We start from the raw sequence: 19,264 nt of genomic DNA, 5'->3' as shown, positions 1-19,264 counted from the left end.
TGTACTCTCTCCTAGTTGAAAGCCATTCCCCTTTGTCCTATCACTATGCTCGTGCAAAAGATTCCTTCTCCAGCTTTCTTCTAGTCCCCCTTTAGGGACTAGAAGGCGTAGTTTATTTAATTAGGTAAAATTACTTTTAATCCTAAAATACTATGCTTATCCTTATAACTTTTTTTTACAAAGTAGATTGTAGGCCTAATGTTGCAGAAACTCCGAAGAAAGTGTTCCTGTAGGTGTCACCTCGGTTGTGTGGATGGTCACAGCACTGCAGGAGTCCTGCGAGTATCAGTGGTCCTCGGCTGCCACGTGCTGGCACCCAGAGCTGTGAAATGGCCTCTCTTTGTTAGAGATGGCTCACAGCACTCCTTAAAGCACGGTTGCTTTGCTTTTCTGGCAGTGTGGAGAAAAACTGGCTTTACGACCATCTGCATGTTATAAGGGAAAGTTGAACTTTTAACATGGGTAATAAAAAAAGCCTGTTTTACTGGATTGATTAGATGGCAACTTCAAGGCAATCAGCAAATGTGCCTCTTGCCAGCAGATAAGGTCAGACAGCATGAGGAGCCTGGCTTTATTAATGTCCTTCTTTTCCATCTGTTGAGATCCCTTTTGGCAGTTGATGTGTGACAAGTAAATGAGGTGCAAGTTTCTGTGTCTAAATACTTTTAACTTTGATGTGCTGTCAGCTGACCTCAAGCAACATTGGGTCAAATAAACACTCAGCTCCTGAGTTTTGCTGTTTAAAAAGCGTGGTGGTTGTCCATCCCCGCACCAGTAATGTCCAGTTCTGTTGGTTAGTTTCAACACGTTTTATAGGTATAATGTGTTAAAGACATCAAGCTGCGAACTATATAAAGAGGTTACTGCCTGCCCTAGGGCTGGGGCTTCTGTGTGAGGCTCTGCAGATGTTTGTATTGCTCTGCCCACGTGGCAGAGAGTGAGCCTGACTGATGTTCAGTCACTACCTACGTGGTGCTTTCTACATCCTCTGTCGGACAGCTGGGCAAGACTGGCAGTATGGAGGAATGTGTGGGACTCACAAAGGCTTGGGATCTGGGAGAACAGGGGAAGGGCTCACGCTTGGAGAACTGGCAGCTTGGAATCCTAAGAGGTGAGAGTAGTAGTAGGTGCATATTCAGAGGCATCCTGTGTGACTCTCTAGGACAGTGGATGGTGCCAGTTACTCACCAAAAGGGATCACCGATATATTACCAAGTTGTTATAGGACTTGACCAGTTACTTCTGTTATAAAGCTGTAGTTACTTGAAATAAATATTCTGCAGACATTAACTTCAAATATTATGCTTTTATTTGCAGGAGGCTTATGTTGTTTACTGTTTTTTTTTTCATTTTGTTCATGGTTTTTGTTGTTTTTTAATTAGATGCCTGGATATTAAGGGAAAAATAATATTTACTTTGAGAACTATTAAACTCTGGGAATAGGTTATGTAGAGAAGTATTAAAGTCTTCCTTGCTGCCAGTATTCAAGGTTTGACCTGATAGGACCTTGGAAAATCTATTTTAAAGCCCTACTTTCAAGAACAGTTAGACCAGATGATCTCCAGAGGTCCTTTTCAACCTAGATTTTTTCTATGATTCTGTGATCTATTTCATATATAGCCATGTTTTTCTAAAATATTGGTGATAGTATAATGAAAATTACATTAATCTTGTTAAAATAAAAGATATCTTTTCTGTTGAAAATAAATGTGAGAAATTGGTCCACCAATGTAATACTGTTGCCAGTACACAATGATAGCCTTATTAAAAGTTTACATTGTTCTATATTAGAGAAATAGCTATAATGCTAAAACTCAGTTATTTTTACTTTTATGAGAGCAGAAAGAGCTTTTTGCATCCTATAAGGATTTTGCTTGATGCACACCATGCTGCTTGAGTAGCATTTAAAAACCTAGTTTCAAACCTCATTAGGAAGCATTTGACTATTAGTAGCAAATACTTTTCCCCCTTTATTATTGGTTATGTGCAAATGATGAATACCTTTATGAAGATTTTATGGCTGACTGCATGTTGTGTATGCATATGGATATATATGAACATAACATGTATATTGATGTGTTTGTTGCAGAACAAATTGAGCTTGTTAAGCTTATAAATGGTGGAGCTGTATTTGTTTCACAACACTTTGAAGTAGATATATCCTGTTTGTCGTTGGTTTCTGGGTATTTTTGTTGGTGGGTTTTGTTTTTTTTAAAAATTTGTCTGTCTGTTTTCCAAAATGGCCAGCTGTAGTTGTTGGCCTTCCTGGTGTAAGTGTTTTCGGTTTTGTCCCAGCAGTTCATTGTAGAAATTGTTACAAAGTCAATGTAATCTATTGAAATTCCCTGTATGACATTTCAAATTAAGCCTTTCAAATTTTGCCAAGGTAATTCTGCTGTCTACTGGTTCAGGAAATAATCCTGAGATCCATGGTGATGTCTGTGTGTATACTATATGAAATCTGTACAGTGCTGCAGAAGACCTAAAAGTTTAGACCTGGCTTTCAGAATGGAAATTAAGTATCTCTTACTGGAGATAACAAAATCCTGTAAGCTACTTCATGGGAAAGTATACTTAAATATTCAAAACCTTTTATGTTAACTTGTGACTGATTTGCAAGTAAAATTAGGTGTAGGGACTACTTGATTCAGTGCTGATTTGGCTTGAGTTTATCTAGCAACTTTTAGATGCTGTTTCCAGTGCTTAACTTTGCAATAGAAACGGTATTGTATATAAGGATATACTTTACAAGCCTGTTTTATAATGACTCCTCAGGTTCTTTTAAATTTTTTTTTTCTTTTTCATTAAGCTAGTAAAAGTATTTCAAGCAGGGGAAAAAAACAGTTACAAGGTCAGCATTTCTCTAAATAAAAACTTTGTGTTTTTTTACCTAGTGTTTCTAATGAGTAATTATTTTTTTTGTTGCTTGTTTAAATTATTTTATGTCTCTATTTTCTTTGCATTTAGATCAGCCCTACCTTTTTTTTTTTTCTCCTGGCACCTAACCGCTTTAGGACCTGCTCTTGAAGTCGGGAGCAAGGTGCTTGCACTGTGCTTGCCTTTGAGAAGAGATGTTTGATGTAGAAGTTTCTTATTCTTCCATGACTCCTTAGCATAATTGCAGCCATCACAGACCGCGTTCAAACATACAGCGCTGCTCCAGGCACTGGTGTGCTGTCACCTTTCTCTGGATAGCTAGATTTATAATTAACTACTGTTTGCACAATTACAGATATTATAATTTAGGTGACAGCTCCCCTTAACAGGGCAGGGAAGGAAGGGGAGAAAAGACCTTCAAGTGGATTAGTGCTAGAAGAGAGGAGTTGGTGGTTTTGAATGCCTGCTAGCAGCAATGAGCGCACTTCTCGAGGCAGGCAGAGCGCAGGCTGCCCTGGGGTTTGTTCCGGGCGAGAGGGCGGTGAGCCCGCTGTGTTGGCTCAGCTCGCAGGTGCTCTGGAAACACCCCCATCTCCAGGTGGGGTTTGGGAGCCTCCTGCCCGGCCCTGGTTAATGAGTAGCTTGGACCTCCGTGTTCCTGGAGCGAGGCGGTCCGACGGTGTCGCGGCGGCAGTGGGCAGGGTGTGCTGGGCTGGAGGCCCTGCAGCCACGCTTTTGGGGGTGGCAGTGGGCCCAGCACAGCCTGGCTTCTCTTCCAAGCTCAGTTTTCAAGCCTCTTTTGGAGGTTTGCATGGCTGAAAACCAGAGGAAAGTAGCCATCTGAAATCTGTATTTTTGAACTTTTTAATCCTTTCTGTACTGCATTTGTAATGAGAGTTGTATTTTGATACTGAAGTTCTGAAGTTTGATAACACCTGGTAGTAGCTGGACTTCTAAATTTAGGAAAAAATGCTACAGCGTCACAAGGATTTAATTTTACTTCAACTACATTGATATTCTGCTATTTTTGTGTTCCAAATGTTTGATTAATTGATCAAAACAGTTTTGGGTTTTTTTCTGGAGCAAATTACAGTATGATTCTTCTGGTTCAACCTACATGAGTAAGAATGCACATTTCTTTCTTACAAGCTTAGTACACTACAGTACTAGTTTAATTTTGTACATCTTTGACAATGTTGCCAGTTTTTACCCTCATAGTTTATTATTGGTCATTGAACAAAAAGGTCTTGGAGATAAGAAAGTGACAGTCAGTTAAACTGTTGTATACTGAAAGCTTGGGGTAGAAGAAAGTAATTAGTATGGTCTGTGATGATAGTTGTTATAATACCACCAGAAAGAGTTGTCATATTTGTTCTTCCGAGGTTTTCATTTCCCTTTCCTTCTGGAGATATTGATAAGGAGGAGCTGAGGGGCTGGTCTTGCAGCATTAAAAGTGAATGATGGCAAAATATTTTATACTGTGACAGATCAAACCATCTGTAAAACAAGAACTTAAGACCTGCATTTAAGTGTAATAGTGCATGTCTAGCACAGAAGTTAATGTGTGTATGTGGCCACTGTTAGCTGTCCATACACAAAGAATTTGAGTCATGTTGGAGGAAAAGGGGACAAATTTAGTAGTAAGAGAATCCCAGATAGTTGAATGAGATGCATCTGACTCCTCACACAGCTGTGCAGATAACATTGTTTGAGATTGGCTGAGACTAAAAGGGGATGCTGTCAAGGAAACACTTCAGACTCAGCATGAAATTGTACTAGCTAAAATTAATGAAGGGAAACCCAAAAAAGATACTGAAACTTCAAAGGGCATTTAAAAAACCAAGCAACCATGATCCCCCAAAAAATCCCAAAACAAACAAAAAAAAAAGCCCCAAACACCATCTTTTATTTCACAATAATCAGTGGTTTAACCACTCTCCTTTTTTTTTTCTTTTAATGGTAGTAGTAGGAATTTGTAGAAATCCTAAATACGTTTTTTTCTTTTTTGCCTGGCACTGATCTAGTTCTTCAGGTGCAAACTTCATTCATTGTTTTAAAGATGCCAGGTAATTCTCCTCTACTGTCTCATCTAATTTATCCTTCAGTCTCTACATGGTTGTCATACCCATTACCATTTGCTTTGTTCCATCCCATTATGTTTTTATGTCTGGTCTTCTGCTTATTCTACTTGAAACCCCCTATATTCTTCAGAGCCTCTGCTAGTTCCTGATTCAATTAGTCTTATCAGTTCTGATTTATTTTTACATTTGAACATCATCTGACATAATGCTTTTAAAATTTATGGAAAGGGGAGCTCTTTCTTCATGAATGCAATAAAAAATAAACCAAGAGGCATTCCCTTTTTGATTTTTCCTCAAGGTCTTGAAGTGCTTCCCAGCCAGAGCTTTGCTATGAAGTTCTCCTAGACCTCCCTTCCAGACATGCTTCTGTGATTCATTTTGGCTGCTTTGTGTTGGCTGGCTGAGGGTAGGCAGCCAGCTTGTCATTGCATTCAATCTCCAGCAAAACTGTCCTACCAGTTATTCTTTCTAGTCTTGCAAATTGCCTTTACTTTGAAAGAATTTCTGTTCTTGTTGCATTGCTTCAAGAGGGGGACTCTATGCTGCTGCATGAATTTAACCTGGTTGAGAGTTACATACCTTGCAAATTTTGGCTAGATTTAGCAGTTAATTTGCAATGCATGCAGAAGCTGAATCCCCACCCCATTTTTGCAAGGGACAAACTTGCTTAGGTGAAATTCTGGGTTTTATTAATAGCAGGAAAGTGTATGTGGTATAGGTCGGAATTTGTACTTTGATTGCAAAGATCGGTTGGCAGTTGAGAGCATTCAGCATGTGTAAATATTGATGTCACATTCAGAAAGCTCTTGTGGGCAAGCAGACCACTTACTTGGTCATGACAAGTACATTTTGCACTAGGAAAGCAAGTAAGATTAAATAAGCTAAGATGAGTATTTTTATTTAGGTGTAATTTAGGGTAGGCAATCTGGAATAGGGGTCATTACCTTTGTTACTGATTACAGCGTAAGCTTAAATATTAGAGATCTATGTAAAGGTTTAGCTAATAGCTTTCAAAATCAAGTTGTTAATCTATTTTATTTAATTGCTAAGGTAAAATAAGCTTGATGACATCAAAGAATCCATTCCAAATTAATTTCTCCTTTAAAACTCTCACGATGATCAGTTATTTCCAGCAAAAAAGGCTGTTTTGTCATTGATTTGCTGTACTGCTTACTTTTGGTCAATTGACGAGTCTTAAGCAAAACTAGAAATATAGTATTGTGTTTTCAAGTAGTCCTTGTTTTGGGGCTTTTCCTTTAAAATGCATTTCTGGTATATTGCAGGGTTATGAAAGACACACGAAGGCAAGAAAGCATTAGTAGTTGTGGACTTCTGTTTTTCATTCCAGCTGTTCTGTTGTCACAGCTCTAACCAGATGAGATGCTGCAGTCAACTCCTTCTACCTCTCCCAGTCCTTCCACATTAGGTTTTGAGGAATTTGCCTATTGCAGGGCATTGCCCATTACCTCTGCCTTTCAAAAGTGCTGAGCAGTGAGGAGACTGGGAGAGATACCGGATCTCAGCACTGTAAGCGGAGCTCTCCATTTTTGCTCCTGTTTCAGTATAAACCAGCAATGCTGGCCTAGTGCCTGCATTCCTCTGTAATCGGTTGCCACAGCATGCTAAGATTGCTTTGTGGGAAGTAGATAAATATTCTACCTGCCAGCCAGGAATACAAAAACTGAAATAGAAAGGCTCGGGGAATGTCAGATCAGTCGGCAAAATTTGGTGTGTGTGTTTGAAAATGCTTGGCATTGTCTTGTGCATTGAATGATTTGAAACTTAAAAACCAAACTAGCCTCTGAGTTAAAGACTCTGAAAAATAGCAGCAGTTGATACATAGGGACGCATTCTCAAAAATTAGATGGTTCAATTCTGTAAATTATGTGATCTTGGCTGTACATGGGAGCTTTAATGACCTTGTAAACACAAGGCTGAAGAGACTTGCATTACTTCAGATGCAACAGGAGGCTTTGTTATAAATGCCCATTTGTTGGATCACTGTGTTAAAAACAAACAAAAACTACCTAAGTGGGCTTAAATTATTTGTATAAATGCTATATGTCAGTAGAAGAGTTGGAGAAGAAAAACCAAACACCAAAAAAGCTATAACAACCTCCCCACCTTCCCCAATAAACCCAAAGAAGTACTTCACTCAAGAGCAAGAAGTTCTTTACCAGACTCCTTTACGAAATCTCACTCTAACTCATTCCATTTTACTCCCCCAAATTCCAGCTGTGGTTTGCATGACTCTTGCTCACTCTACTTTGGTGGCCTTGTGGCAGAAGTTTTAGCAGGTATTTGTCTAAAGCTGGCCCAATATGCTCACCCACCCTATGATGGTGGAGAGGTGCTCTGCCTTCTCTGGTCCACGGAGGTGTTGGGCTGCCAAGGACACAGCAGTCCAGCCAGCCTGCAGCCTTTGGCTGAGCTTGGCACCAAAGCTGCGTTGAATCCTGACTGCAAGGTTGCTTTGTGGCTCTTTGGGGGCTTAAGTTAATGGATGTGTTGAAAGGAAGAAAATGACCAAAAGATAGCTGCCACTGGGTTTGAAGTGGAGGGAAGATGCAGGAGCATCTATTTTAGGTGAATGCTTTTTGGTGCGGTCTGCTTCTGGTGTGGTGTGCCATGGTCACAGGGTGCGTGTTAATCTTGTGGGGTGGTGAAAAAATTGCTTAACAGGGATGTAAAGATGTAAATGTTTAGATTTTGCTAGTCTGAAACATACACTGTTTAAATACTGATGGAAAACAAGAAAGCACAAATTGTTTGCAAGCTAGGACTTGTTCTGTAGTATGTTTACTCTATTTTTTTCTTCACTGTGTGCAGGAATTACTTTCTTCTTTTAAAGTGAGGACATCTGAGCACGTGCAAGAATTGGAAAAATGACTAGCTAGTTTGGGTGGCAGTGTAGCTTTTTTCTGTTTGACTATTGTCTTTGTGCAGGAGGAGCAGGACTTGTGCAAAAGCTACAGAAATGCAGTCAGGTCTACTGCAGGTCCTGGAGAACAGTTTGATCTTATTGATAACAAATTCTTGTGACACTAGATGTTTTGAAGTCTCTGGAAAAAACTGAAAAGGGAAGAAAGAGATGTGCTTTGGTAAAATACAAATTTGTCTGTTAGTCATAAATGGGGGTGGAAGATGAGATGAAGATAGGAAAGAATGGCAGAAAACTGTTCATCTGTGGCCAGTGTTTACAAAGTGCAGATGTTCCCAGACTGGCTTTTCACAGTGTGTATTTGCTTTGTCTTCTTGACTTACAAATCATCATATGATGGGTTGGATTGGGAGGGGCCTTAAAGATCACCTAGTTCTAGACCACCTACCATGAGCAGGAATACCTTCTAGACCAGATTGCTCAAAGCTCCTTCCTGCCTGGCCTTGAACACTTCCAGGGATGGGACATCCACAACTTGTCTGGGCAACCTTCACCATCCTCAGAGTGAAGATTTTGTGCCCAATATCTAATCTAAATTTCTCTTTTAGTTTAAAGTCATTACCCCTTTTCCTCTCACTACACATCCATGTAAAAAGTTGTAAATTTTCTGGAGGTGTTCTTCTCCCTTAGTCCCCTCACATGGTAAGTAAACTTCTTATGTGAACATCTTCAGTTTTGTTGTTCTGAATATGTAACAACAAGAAGTTATGATCAAAGTATCAGGAGGTGTTTTAATTTTATCATGTTATTTAGGTTTTGATTCTGAGGTGCAAGCCTTTTGCAGTACATTTTCAAATTCTTTCCTGAAGGTCATGAAGTAGAACTTTGTGTAGTTCCTTCAACACAACTAGTTTTGTGGGACTTGAGAATCTCCTGAACTTTTGTAATTTTGGACTGTCCTGGAGGATAAATTGAATAATAGAGTTGTAGTCTCTGAAAGAAATACTTTTTTCTGTCTGTAGAGCTTGAAGTTCCCTTCATAACATAACTTTCAATTTCCAGATTGCTATTGTGTCCTTCCTTTTTCTTGTAAAGGAAGAATTGCTGTGATTTGGTTATTTTACCATTTTATCTTTTTCAAGAGTATTCTGTGGTTAACTGCAGATTGCCAATTTTGTGTTCCAAATCCCTTTGGGGACTTTTTGAAGCCATAGGTTTTATAACAGAAGTCTTCTGTTATGCTTAAGGGAATATATTTCAAAGGCTTGTGACAGAATGTGGATTATAAAATAGATGAAACAGGAATGTATAGAAAACAGTTCTGTGAAGTTTTAAGCTTTAAGGTTTAAAAGAAATATCTGGGTTCAGAAAGATAATTCATAGTAAATGAAGAGTTTTTTGTTCATTAACACAATTTACAAGACAGGCTTTCTTCTGAGATCTGGAATGATTTCTTGCAAAAAGTATGGACTGGGTTTTTTGTTGCCAGTGATGGGACTTTTTCTTCCCAAGTTTGAATGGCATACAGTCCTCTGTTGTGTTGAGAAGCAGATTGGGTATTGTGCACAGTGGAAAACACCAAGTAACAGTGGCAGGTCTTGATCTGCTACTCAGCTGTGTCCACGCACGAAGGAAACTTCAGACTCTGCAATTTCAGGCTATTTCTCAAGTTTAGTAACAATCCAGCACTGAATGTTGTGTGGAATTTCTGTTTTCTTTAAAAGTGGAGTTAGCTTTCTGTGGCATTAGTACTCATTAATAGTCTCACAGCCATGATTAAGGTGTTTTCTCTCCTACTTTCCCCTTTGGCAACAAATGGCAGTCACCACTGCCAGCAGCATCCTTCTGAGCTGACAGATTTAAGGGCCATTCAGTCCTTCTGTGAAGAACAAGTTCTTAAGTGTATCTACAATCCGGTTACCTACCCCTTACTTTTTCAAGGTTTTGAAAAGTATGCTTTGGCAATTATTTCCGTCATGATCCATGTTCAATTTGGGGAGGAGGAAAGCGACCATTTCACAAAATGTCAATAGTGACAACATCAGAGATAGAATGTGAGCATTTAGATTCACAGCCTTGCGTTCAGTCTATACTCTGTTCTGTCTACAATCTGCTGCTTTCCTGCTCTTTAAAAAACAGCTTAAATTTCTTTTGCTTTGAAGAAAGAGGATGACATTTGAGGTACAATGACATCAGTCCTGTTGAAAAGACTGAAATCTTTGATAACTGTAGCTTTGATGTGCAAAATGTATTCGTTAATTGGAGGCAAAAATTATAAAAAGATCTCTTTTATTTGTCTGGTTAATTTATACATGAAAAAATTTCTTTAGACATGTATTTGAGATATGAGGAAAGGCCTGTTTTGGAAAGCTCGTGTTTGGTTGGTTTTTTTTTAACACACCTGTACTCATACGAGGCATTATCTGCAATTTGTGATTTTTTTTTTTTTTTTTTTTTTGGTAGGCCATCATCATGCTACATTGGCAAGTGAAATGTTTCAATGTATATCAGTAGTCATAGGTGGAGGACAACAGTTCAAAGTTACTATCAGAGAAGAGCATGTCTCACATAGGGAACATTATATGGGCACTTGATGCTTTTCTGACATTCTCAGCAACATTCTCAAAAGTGAAATTTATATGTGTTTATTTATGTTACCCTACAGGAGGTAGAGATTAATATTAACCTGCAAGCATACTGGATTGTGTGTGATTTGTGTGAATAATCCTTGTTTTACTTTAAGGTGTTTTTTGTGTTTTAAAACCAGTAAAAGTGGCACAGGTAGTTTCTTGACTGTTTGATTAGTATCATACTATGGATATAGTAAAAAAGTGGAATTACTCTCTAAAAGCACGGTTTGGAAATATATTTTAATCCTTAGAGCTTTGGTTATTTTTTTACATCTCTTCCTCAATCTGTCATGCAGGTGATTAAAATTCTGCTTAAATATCACAACTTTACTTGGCAGGAAAATTGACATGATGGTTCTTGTTTCATGTTATGTGTCATACAAAAGTTTCAGGACACACAGTTTATTGCCTGCTATTTAGAATATGAGGTCTTTTTTTGTATTTCAGTTTTCATATGGTGATTAATTTGATAACTGAGGTTTCAGAATATTTTAGTTGCTTGGCTTTGTAAATTTCAGTGGTGAATGCTTACCTACTTGGTTTTGAAAATTTGAACGCATAAATTATTCATTCTATGTAAACTAATATATTTATTGGAAATCTTGGTAGCTGGGCACTATGGTGCTCAGCTTTCACTTTGACTCAGCATTCATGTTCTTCCACTCTTGTGTGTTAGTGTTGATAGTGTAAGACTCTACCAAGGTGAGGAAGGTGAACTTCGGCTTTCATTCTGCAGTTTTTATTTTGAATTCATGCAACATTGTTAGTTACCTCTTGAAGGCATTATTTGGGAAACAAAGTAGTGATAGCCCTTGCATTTTTCAGTGAGATGGCTTTCTTTTGTGCTGTGGTCTGCTTAAAGCTGAGGCAGGCAATAGAGGAAGCCATAGAGTTCCTGAATGCTTTGATTGGCATGGTGCAGGAAGTGCAGCAGGGTGCTGTTTACTGCCCCCAACACTGGCTGAAAGTGTTATTTTATATATGTTTTTTAAAAATAAGCATTATAAAGATCTGCGATGTGAGCAATAAGAACTGCAACAAATGTGAAAGCATTATAAATGTGTCTGGTTCTCATCTGTATTTCATAGTGTAGGGAGCAGATCTCTGCAGATGCTTTTTCTTCCCACTATTTTTTTTCTGCTCTCACTCATTCTGCATGCAGTAGATACTATCTCTGTACTTGTGCTAATCCTGTGTCTCAGGTCTAGCAATAATGCTTCATGGTCTTTGAAATGACACATTAGATCCTACAATGTCTTACCTGCATGATTTTATTCTATATATGTAAAAAAAATTTGTGAAGTTGGCATGACCAGATTTATACCCTTGAAGTTTGAGGAGTTATTTGTACAATCTTGTTTGATCCTTTGCAAATATGACCAAAATATTTACCTCAGAAGTTGGAATAAAGGATGTTAAGAACACAAGTTCTGAACAACACTGAAATTGATGGTCAGTATTGTTTTTCCACCAATAAGCTCTTCTAGAATTTAGTTACCTTTAGGTTATCTGATTTCAAGATTAAGTTTTCAGATAACCAGTCCATGCTACTGAACATGTTGCTGAAAGGCTGGGATAATTCTTCTGACCGAAGGCTATTACTATGTAAAGACTATGATTATATTTGTCAAATAATCTTTGTTAACCTGTAATAGCAGCCTGTTCTGCTGCTTCAGTCTTAACAGCAAGAACTGTTGGGATGCCTAAAGCTGTGCATGTTTTAAGACTCTTCAGGTAAAAATGTTTTTGGTAAATCTTTGCAGGTAAAGCAAACCTTTGTCAAAAAGGGAGGGGAGAGAGGAAGAAGGTTCTCCAAAAAGTTGAAATGGAATCTTTGTCTCTAAAACTTGTCTTGGAATGAATATATATGCAATATATAAATACAGAAAAAACATCTGATGTGACTATTCCCCTTTTTAAGGATAATTCATTCACTTAGTGTTTTTACTCTGTCACTGTAAGATGATCCCCAACAGAAATGGTGTTCCCAATCCAGCTGCATGAGTGTACGTAGATCCCAGGCAGCAGAACTGGAATAAGACTGGGACGCTTACTGTGGTGCATGGTTTATCTGCACCAAGTACTGCAGCTGCTCACACTGCTTGCATTACCTTCAGTATTATATTGGTTTATTGGGATCTCAGTGACATGTCAGTCAGGATACAGTATAATGCTAGAACTAAAAGGCATATTTCCTCTCCCATCCATCTCTTCCAGTTTGTCTTAGACATTCATGCATGAACTTGCTGAATCCAGAATTTAAAATAGCTGGATTTCCCATGAAAAAACTTTGCAATATGGATTTACCAGGGTTGTGTTAAAATGAAAAGCTGAATGAAGTGCAGGAAGGGCTTGCAAAGCCATTTAATAACTTCATTTTAGGTACTAATTAAACATCTAACATCTTGTAGTGGTGTGGAGATTTTTAAAAATTTATTCAACTGCATATATTGGATTCTCTTCTAAGAGGCAATGACTACTGTAGATAGGTAGGAACCTGATTTCTAGACATAGGAACAAATCTACTTTATTTACTTTTTGGCTTTTAAAAGTGAAATAAGAAGCTAGATTCTAATTTTGTGGAGATTAGAGGAGGAAAGAGTATTCACAATTACTTGTGGTCTGGTTTTTGTTTTTAGAACAAGCCCTTTTCCCTTGTAACGACCTTCATTGAAACTAAAATGCTTTGAAGTACATTCTAAATAAACAAATAGAGGTGTCGTAGTGTATATGGTCCACCCTGAAGGCTTATTTGTGGGTGAACTCCAGCATTAAGGGCCATTAAATGAAGAAGAGGTATCATTATATTTTACTGCGGAAGGATGTTTTTTCTTTGCTCTGTTCTGTACTAGTTCTGGTAAATATTGAGCTGGCAATACGTGTTATACCTGTTTAAGGTATAACTTCAAAATGCCTGGTTTTTTGCTTATATGGACTAATTTTCTGTGAAGAATCTCTGCCTATAGGCTGTATTTTTCTGGAAAACTTAAGATGATAACAAGAATGATTTAAGCCTTACTAGTGCAATTTTTGATAACATTCTTAGAATGCTTTGGTAGACCTATTGGTTACCTATATGACAGATAAATAATTTTGCTGTACTTGAAAATATCACAGGTGTCAGCCACTGGAAGCAAATATAAGAAAGCCAAATCTTTAATTTTATTGATGTTGATTTTAACCTTGGTGTGAAGAGTCTCAATTATAACGATATTGCTGCCTTTCTTAAGGAGCAATGGTTTGAAAACTTGCCGCTACTGCTTTGGAAGTTGTGTATCTACACACATGCACCAACTTTCAATGTCGATATTAACCTTTATTTTTGTTCTAAGTAAGGCTATGCAGCCTGGTAATTTGTATTGTGGTCAATACCTCTTGGGATTTTCCTCTGAAATAAAAGAACTGAATTTTTTATTAATAGGGAGGCATCTAGTTTCTCATTGGGAATGTAGAAAATATGAAGTATTTCCTCTGCAGATGGTGAAAGCAGAAGCTGGTTTTCATAGATAGTGAGTTAAACCTAATTCTTCTATTTGGAAAATCTGGCTGAATAATTTAGTTGTCGTCAAGATGCACTGATGATAGATATGGCTTTGAGATGTGTGAATAATTCTTGACTACATGGGCTGATGCATGCTAAAGAGCATTTGTATCAGTTGTCTTAGGGATATGCATTGTTAGAAAGACACCTTTAGTTTGTTCTACCTCTTACTATTCCCATTTAATTTATTTTGTATCTTTTAAGTAAAGGGACAGATAACCAGAAAATGTAACTGTTGTTTAAAGGACATACAAGACTTGGGCATATCTTTAGTGCTACAGTTTTCCCCTTCCTTGTCAGAGATGGTCACTCAGACAATGAAAGTGGGTTAAAAGCACTAGCCTTTCATAAATTGCATTCCCACAGATTTTGCAATATATATGATTTTTTAGAGGCCAATGTTTTCAGTCAAGACTATAATAAACAGAGAAAACTTAATGCAGTAGTCTCTTCCTAGAAAAAACATGAATGCAACCACTTACAGGAGTAAATTATCCCCATTTACCCAATGAAATGAAGGTAATAAATGATTTATTTAAAAAAAAATCACAAATCCAACAAAACTGTTCACAGTTATACAGAGTATGAATATGTGTAGAAGATCCTTGAATGTATACTCAGCAGATCTGCCCTTGATTTTATTCCTTGGTAAAAAAGAAATTAATGGTAGTTATACTGATAATAGAGTCTTAAATTTTTCTAACAACAATTTCCGAGCAAGTTGGAACGAAATCAAATGCTAGTATGGAAAAAATATTTTTAAAAGTCAGTCTTCAATACGAAAGAGGAGGAGAACATGTTATTTTTGTTCTGCTTGACTGCAGCATTACTGTGGGAGAAGGCATGCATAACCAAACTTGTCCGGAAATGTGTTTAATGTACTTGGAAAACATTAACTTCTTTCTGTAGCTGTATTTGTATTTTTTTCTCCTGTAAGCCTATTGCATGATTTCATTATGGGATAGAATTCCACATGTTTGTTTTATACTTTGTAATTGTGAAAATAACTGTGTTTTGGGGGTGGTTATGTTTGTTTGTTTAATTAAAATACAGCTCCCAACTGCCTGGATTTGACATGTGTATTTTAGGGAAAGGGGAAAAAATATTTAAGTATTGACTTGTTGATAATGTTCAAAATTGTCTGACAGGTTTTTTTCTTTGGTTTCATTTGTGAATCAGCCTCCTTCCTGAGGCTACAAACAGGAACTGAGATTTGCATGTAATGGCTGGTTCTGATTGCTCAGGGCTGGAGGGTGATTGCTGAGGCTTAAGAGCCGGCTTCTGGTCTTGCTGGGGATCTCAGTGGGCCCTCTGCCTTCCCCAAAAGCAGTTGCCCTTGCAGGTTCCTTCGTGTGCTTCTACATATTGCACTGGGGTGCTCAAGCCATTCCAGCAACCTGGCCCTATTTAAAATACAGCTTTAAACACATGGATGAAAAGTCATGGAGTAGATGCCAACAATTCGCTGCTCACCTGCCTCCTGTTCTCCTTCCCTTGCTCTTTAGGCTAGGGAGTCACAAAGTTGTTTCCTTGCAGACTTGCAGCTGAGCATGCGGCACGCTGAGGTGGGACATGAAAAGTGGTGTGGGCAGGTTCCTGCTGTGTGACACCTGTAACACTGCTCCCTCAGGAGCTCACTTCTGCACAGTGGTGCTCAAGGCCATGGAGGTGGGAAGTAGAAGGTGTGGCTTTCTCTGCTGGGGGCTCCAGCTGGTGACAGTTTCCTAAGGCTTGATTAGGCCCCTTGAGCTCCGGTTGACTGATGGCTGTGGTGTCCAAACACTCAGCCATTTGTCCCTGTCTTGGCACAGCTCCTGTGGTCAACTGGCTTTGTCAAGGACATCCCCAGCTGGGGCTCTTTGCACGCCGTAAGCACAAACCATGAACTCTGTGTTGCTGCTGTGATTTTACATAAAACTGTAAAAAGAAAGGAATTGCAGTTTTTCATTTGTGAACCCAATGCAAATTGGTCTCACTAGCAGGTTTGAATTTCTCATGATGAATTTCCAACTTACTGCTTCACCTGGGGCATTGGGCATATAACCCAGCGTCCAGCAGATCACCTGAAGGTGTTAAACCAAATGTAAGTTTGAAAATCGAGCACAAGACTATAAATTTCAAACTAAGCACCTCTTGTTTTTTAATGAACTGCAGTATGTAAGTATGTGTTACTGTTAGTTCTTGGATAGCTCAGGATGTCCAGGAGACAGGCTGGGCTTCCTACAGAGAGACCGTGGTTTGAAATGAACCTGTAATTTCTTGTGTGACTATGCACAGTCACTTAAATAAAAATCATCAATTGGCTTACTCAGGTTTATTTTCTTGCAGTTGTAAGAGCTTTCTTTTTTGGTTGGTGATTTTTTCTTGTTTTTCTGGATAGCAAGCACGTATACGTATATGAATGTTATTGATACTATTGTATTGGCTTCTGCATTTGAAGTTTGAAGAAGTGAGTAGCAAGATCTAGCTAAATTGTAAAAAATAATTTGCTTGAAAAAATAGTAATGCTCTTCTGGAGAGTGATTAGGGTTAGGCATCAAAATGTCTGAAGGGTCTTGAAGTGTAGCTTAACTTGCAGCATGTTTTGCGCTAAGGCTTCAGGGGCTGTGCACTATTTTCTTCCTTTCTCTGGGTAGATCAGGAGCAGAGTGCTGGAGACTCCTGTGAATGTTGCTCTCTGCTGAAGCCTGACAAAGTTTGAAGATAATTAGGGCACAGAGAAAGGGAATGGTGGAAGTGTAAGAGAGGTTGGGGATTATAAGCAAAAGGGTCAAATACCCTTTTTTCCCCAGGAGGGGAGAAGTCTGTGTGCTGGGGGCATTAGGCGTCACAATGCAGACTGAGCCCTGAAGGCCAGGCTGATGAAGCCTTGAATCTGGCTGCCAAAAATATTCTCATCTGGTGGCTGGCCCACAGTGAAGGATAACCTTCCTCTTACCCATCAGTGGACAAGTGGGTAGAGAGCTGTTTCTGTAAGTGAGAAGGGGTTTTTTGCCAGCTGAGGTGGACAGTGGAGAAAAGACTTTGTGGTATAATTCATGTAGTTACTTGACTTTTTGCTGAAAGGTGAACACAGTGCTGAATAAGTAGTTTAAAACTTAGCTGCTAGAAAATTAGAGAATGTGAGATTGAAGGCTTCCTCTACAGTCCTAGTTTGTCATCACCTTTTTGTATACTCTTGATAATTGGATAATTGTATGTTTTATTTAACAGCAACCATTCCTGAATTAGCCTATTTTCTGGATATAAAAAAAATAAAAATTAACATACTGTGATTAACTGCAAACTGCATATCAAGAAAAATTGCAAAGCAATATGAGTGTTTGCTGGTTTATAAGGAAATATTGTTCATAATTCTCCTAAAGATTACATCTTCCTTTTTATCTCCTTCTTTAAAAACAAAACAAAAGAAAAGAGCCAGAGAAAACAAACAGCTAAAACCTCCAAACCACACCTTTTCCTAGGAAAAAAAATGCATGCTGGCTGAAAAACGAGTCTTGACAGTTTACAGTTCTGATTTTAGAAAATATACAATGGTGAACTATCAATTGGCGGACAAAAAAACCTATGAGAGTATTGTTGGAAGTGTTGAATGCTTATGTGTGTCTGACTTCTGAGCTGTCTATGAGAAGGCAATTGTTTTAGCTGCTTCTGAGTGTAGATTACACATAGATGAGTGAAGATGGATCACTGCGCTGCTTTGTTGCCTTTGCAACCCCAAAAACCCCACTTTATATAATTTTACATGTCATGGCTCTTCATGCTTTTCATGTTACCCTTTTGAAGAGATGTGTGGTAGCTGCAATGCTTCAGTATTTTAAGTGGGATTTTTTTTTTTTCTAAATTCAATTTCTGTAGCTGAGTAAAAGAAAAGCCAGTCTGTGTTTTAAGGCAGATACACAAAAAAGGGGAGATGGCAAATTAGTACTCATATAGGCCCTATCCTGCTTGGCCAGCAGTCTATGTGACACTCATATTATGCAAGTCCCTTTGTAGCTGTCCCCTTATAAGTGAGGCATGGTTTGGTAATTGCTATGGTAATTAACCTGGAAAACTATCCTCTGCTTCGCTTGCCAACTGGCTTTAAACGCTGTGATGTTAATTGGTAAACTGATCCAGTGAAAAGAGGCTTGAAATGTTTACAGGCTTGTCTGAATTGAATTCACCTCTTATTTCAATGAATGGCTTTTTCTGTTTGATGGGATGTTCTTTTGTTTGTTTTAATTTGTAAACACTGGTTTTGAGAGTTTTGGTTTTCATGAAGACTTTTTTTTAAAAAGAAAAAAGCCCAAACAACAAAATAACTTTTTTCTTGCGGCATGTTCTTCTTTGATATGAATTTCTGGCTTCATGAATTTATGTATGCTAGAGTGTAAAATATTGACATGTTTTAAGGTTCTGCTTGCCTTACATATGGTGTTTGTGTATATATTCCTGAAACAATGTGTTACTTGATAGAACCTGATTTGCATTAACTCGAGACTGTTCTGTCAGTTGAGAGTAAACAGAATTATTGTAGTGAAACTTGTATTGTAAATGCAAAAATATGTAGGAAATGTAAAAAGGGGTAAGGGGTTTCCTAGTTACAGATTATAAAAACCTGCCTTGACATTGCCTTCCTACTTTATAGTAGGTGTTTGGGTTTTTTACTGATTTAAACTAAGGCAGTGACTCATGCCTAACCAAGGTATACATTGCAAGGATTACCTGTGATTCTCTTGATAATGTTCACATTTAGAACATGGGAGCCCCCTCTATAGGTATGCATTTATGTTCTGGTTTACAACAAGCTAATTTTGCAACTTATTCTTTTACATAAGAAGCATTTGTTAACTTGGGGTCTTCATGATGTTGTGGGTTACTCTGAAAAGCAAAGATAGATAATTGTAAGAACTGTCATTAAACATAATTTTTGTTTTATAGGTTATTCAGCAATAGTTATGAACTCCCGTTTACGAGCCTTAGGTGGGAGGATAAATAACATACGAGCATCAGAGCTACCAAAAGAGAAAACCCGATCAGAAATAATCTGTAACGTCCACTTTTTGGATGGCTCAGTACAAAGCTTCAAAGTCAACGTAAGTTCAGAAAACCACTTTCTTTTTAAATACATAGAAATTTGTTTGAAAGCTGCAGATGAAATATGCCACCCTGAGGTATTTGGTATTTCCAAAGGATGTTGAAGATGTAATTTTGCCATAACAAATTGCAGAATTACTGATTATGAAGTGAGTTTATAATGTGCTATTTTAAT

The 19,264-nt window shown here is 38.1% G+C and overlaps 1 protein-coding gene across 3 annotated transcripts in view; it reads left to right on the top strand.

Annotated features, from left to right (window-relative positions):
- The window catches only part of PTPN3 (protein tyrosine phosphatase non-receptor type 3), a 165,064-nt gene that overhangs the window by 49,322 nt on the left and 96,478 nt on the right, over nucleotides 1-19,264 (top strand). For all 3 annotated transcript variants that reach the window (XM_048289437.1, XM_048289436.1, XM_048289438.1), the window contains exon 2: nucleotides 18,934-19,088. In XM_048289437.1, the coding sequence (XP_048145394.1) occupies nucleotides 18,934-19,088 (155 nt within the window). The remainder of the gene's footprint in view (nucleotides 1-18,933; nucleotides 19,089-19,264) is intronic.

This window comes from Corvus hawaiiensis, chromosome 30 (genome assembly GCF_020740725.1).
Source record: "Corvus hawaiiensis isolate bCorHaw1 chromosome 30, bCorHaw1.pri.cur, whole genome shotgun sequence".
Taxonomy (NCBI): Eukaryota; Metazoa; Chordata; class Aves; order Passeriformes; family Corvidae; genus Corvus; species Corvus hawaiiensis.
The sequence above is the reverse complement of the archived record's forward strand: the minus strand, read 5'-3'. Positions and strand labels throughout refer to the sequence as shown.